We start from the raw sequence: 2663 nt of genomic DNA on the forward strand, positions 1-2663 counted from the left end.
GAGCTGCCTCCACCACAGGGGGGCTCGCTCGACCCACCAGCGGACAGGCACCAGTATTGGGAGAGGGGGGCTGGCCATCAGGGTTCACCGCGGCTCTGGCACAAACCCGGCGACACGGAGGTGGCACGGGCAGGAGCGGACTGGCCGTGTCGGCTTCTCACTTTTTGGATTTTAGAAGGGCATGACATGCCTATATCTGTGTCTCCCCCTCCTTTTACTCCTCCACCTCTTTTATTTTCGCATGACTATATGTACTTGTCACTTTTCCATGTGTTAGTTGTGTCTTCTGAGCAGTTTGTCAGCTTTTGGACACCTTTGAAGGTGTTTTCTATGTGTTTCTATGTGTTTTTGTTTGCCTGCCATTGGTTTTAACGGTGTTCGAAGGTGTTCGACGAACAGTTCGACGAACAGTTCGGCGAACACACGGGTGTTCGATGAACCGAACCGAACTCGAACACTACGGGGGTGGCTCAACACTAGTCAGCAGCTAGATGTTTTGGAGCTTATGGGTTTCTTATCAGGACTGTCTTACCAATAGCTCATTGGTTATATGCTTATAAACAAGCATCACTTCCAGTTAACAAATTTTACAGCTATAGGATTGGTTTTTAGCTTATATTGTCTAAGCATCACTGATTTAGACTCAACTCCTATAGCCAAATGTTGCTAAATCCAAAAATTAAATTTTAGCAAATTTGTGCAATTTTGTAGAAAAAAAACACTTTGATTAATTTTGATGCAAATTGATTGGCCAGGAAAGGATTAAAAAATGTTATACTCAACTCTCCTTGGCCTTCTATATACCTATTCCTATTCAATCTAAATACAGCCATGTAAATCTTATGACACTTCCATGTACATAACAACAACCTACAAAGGATTGGAAGTCAAAGCCATCATATTAGAAACGAGTCAATATTGTCAGAAATACTTTAAAAAACAATAAAAAAAAATGGGGAAAAATCTAGCTGAAATAAATCCATTCACTGTTTAGAAAAGCCTTTGGGTTGCGAGTCCACAGCAGGGTGTGAAGCAGATCACTTGGCCCTGGTGTACTTGATGACGGCCTTGGTGTACTCAGACACAGCGTGATTTGCCAGCTCTCTGGGCAGCAGCAGGCACAAGGTGGTCTGGATCTCCCGGGAGGTGATGGTGTAGTGCTTGTGCTGGTGCAGTGAGCCAGGCAGGAGGCTTCCCCTGCGATGCTCTCGAAGATGTCATTGACGAAGGAGTTCATGATGCCCAAGGCCTTTTTAGGAGATGCTGGTGTCGGGGTTTGATCATTCTTTTTCTTGCTTGTGCCGAGTATTTTCTCCTCATACCATACCTGATCCCGCTATGTCTGCCCCACCACCAAGGAAGGGCTACAAGAAAGCTGTGACCAAGACTCAGAAGAAGGACAGCAAGAAGAGGAGGAAGAGCTGGAAGGAGAGATACACCAATTATGTGTACAAGGTGCTGAAGCAGGTCCACCCCGACACCGGCATCTCTTCCAAGGCCATGGGCATCATGAACTCCTTCATCAAAAACATCTTTGAGCGCATCACAGGGGAAGGCTCCCTCCTGGATCACTACAACAAGCACTCCACCATCACCTCCCGGGAGATCCAGATAACCATGCGCCTGCTGCTGCCTGGAGAGCTGACAAAGCATGCCGTGTCTGAGGGCACCAAGGCCGGCATCAAGTACACCAGCACAAAGTGATCTGCTCCTCACCCTGCTCTGCAACCGCAGCCCAAAGGCTCTTCTGAGAGCCACTAACCAGTGAATGGATTTATTTCAGCTTGATTTTTTCCCCATTTTTTAATTGTTTTTTAAAGTATTTCTGACAATAGAGATTGACTTGTTTCTAATATGATGGCTTTGACTTCTAATCCTTTGTAGGTTGTTCATACCTATTCCTATGCTGTTGATCCTTCGATCTGCTGTTCTATCATTAAGCATGTCATTTTTCTTGTATCTTTCTTCCATCCGGTCCAACCATTCTCTAGGCCTTACATCTTTGTAGTGCACATCATTGATGTCATTTTCAATAATAGCAATGTCACTTATTGACTCTAAAGACTCAACATGAGTTATTTGGTATTTTCATATTGAGGGGGGGAAGTTGTTTCATGGACAACGGTCATATAAAATGTATTTATGTATTGCTTCATATAAAGCTTTCATAATCTCCCAGTTCCTCAGACTGTATATCATGGGGTTGATGAACGGGGTAAACACTGTGTACAGAAGGGACAGTATTTTACTGATGGTCGATGATTGTCTTCTTCTTGGGAACACATAAACACTTAAAATAGTGCAGTAAAATATGGAGACCACAATGAGGTGGGAGCTACAGGTGGAGAAGGCTTTCTGCCTACTGATATTGGATGGAATTCTTGAGATTGTAACAATTATATTAATATAAGATGTTAGAATTATTATTGATGGAAGTATTACTATAAAAGGACTCAGTATATAAACTTCAGACTGAACAATTAAGGTACCAGAACAGGCAATATCTAAAAGTTGAACAAAATCACAGAAGAAATGGTCAATAATATTTCGTCCACAAAACATCAGCAATGATATTGTTAATTTGTTGATCAATATGGTGGAAAGGCTGAAAAACCAGCAAATGATGGATAATTTTACACAATGGGTGCTTGTCATTACAGAGG

At 42.8% G+C, this 2663-nt stretch overlaps 1 protein-coding gene across 1 annotated transcript; it reads left to right on the plus strand.

Moving 5' to 3' along the window:
• Nucleotides 1-1260: 1260 nt before the first annotated feature.
• On the plus strand, nucleotides 1261-1704 carry LOC141167473 (histone H2B 5-like). Its single transcript, XM_073654875.1, has one exon. It carries the CDS (start codon nucleotides 1261-1263, stop codon nucleotides 1702-1704), a length of 444 nt encoding a protein of 147 aa, XP_073510976.1.
• The last annotated feature ends 959 nt before the right edge of the window (nucleotides 1705-2663 follow it).

Source organism: Phyllobates terribilis, unplaced genomic scaffold (genome assembly GCF_046119375.1).
Source record: "Phyllobates terribilis strain yellow unplaced genomic scaffold, ASM4611937v1 Scaffold_11__3_contigs__length_659146591, whole genome shotgun sequence".
NCBI classification, from domain to species: domain Eukaryota; kingdom Metazoa; phylum Chordata; class Amphibia; order Anura; family Dendrobatidae; genus Phyllobates; species Phyllobates terribilis.

Coding starts and splice junctions, on each gene's coding strand:
- LOC141167473 (XM_073654875.1), top strand. CDS start 1,261: ATGCTGGTGTCGGGGTTTGATCATTCTTTTTCTTGCTTGTGCCGAGTA.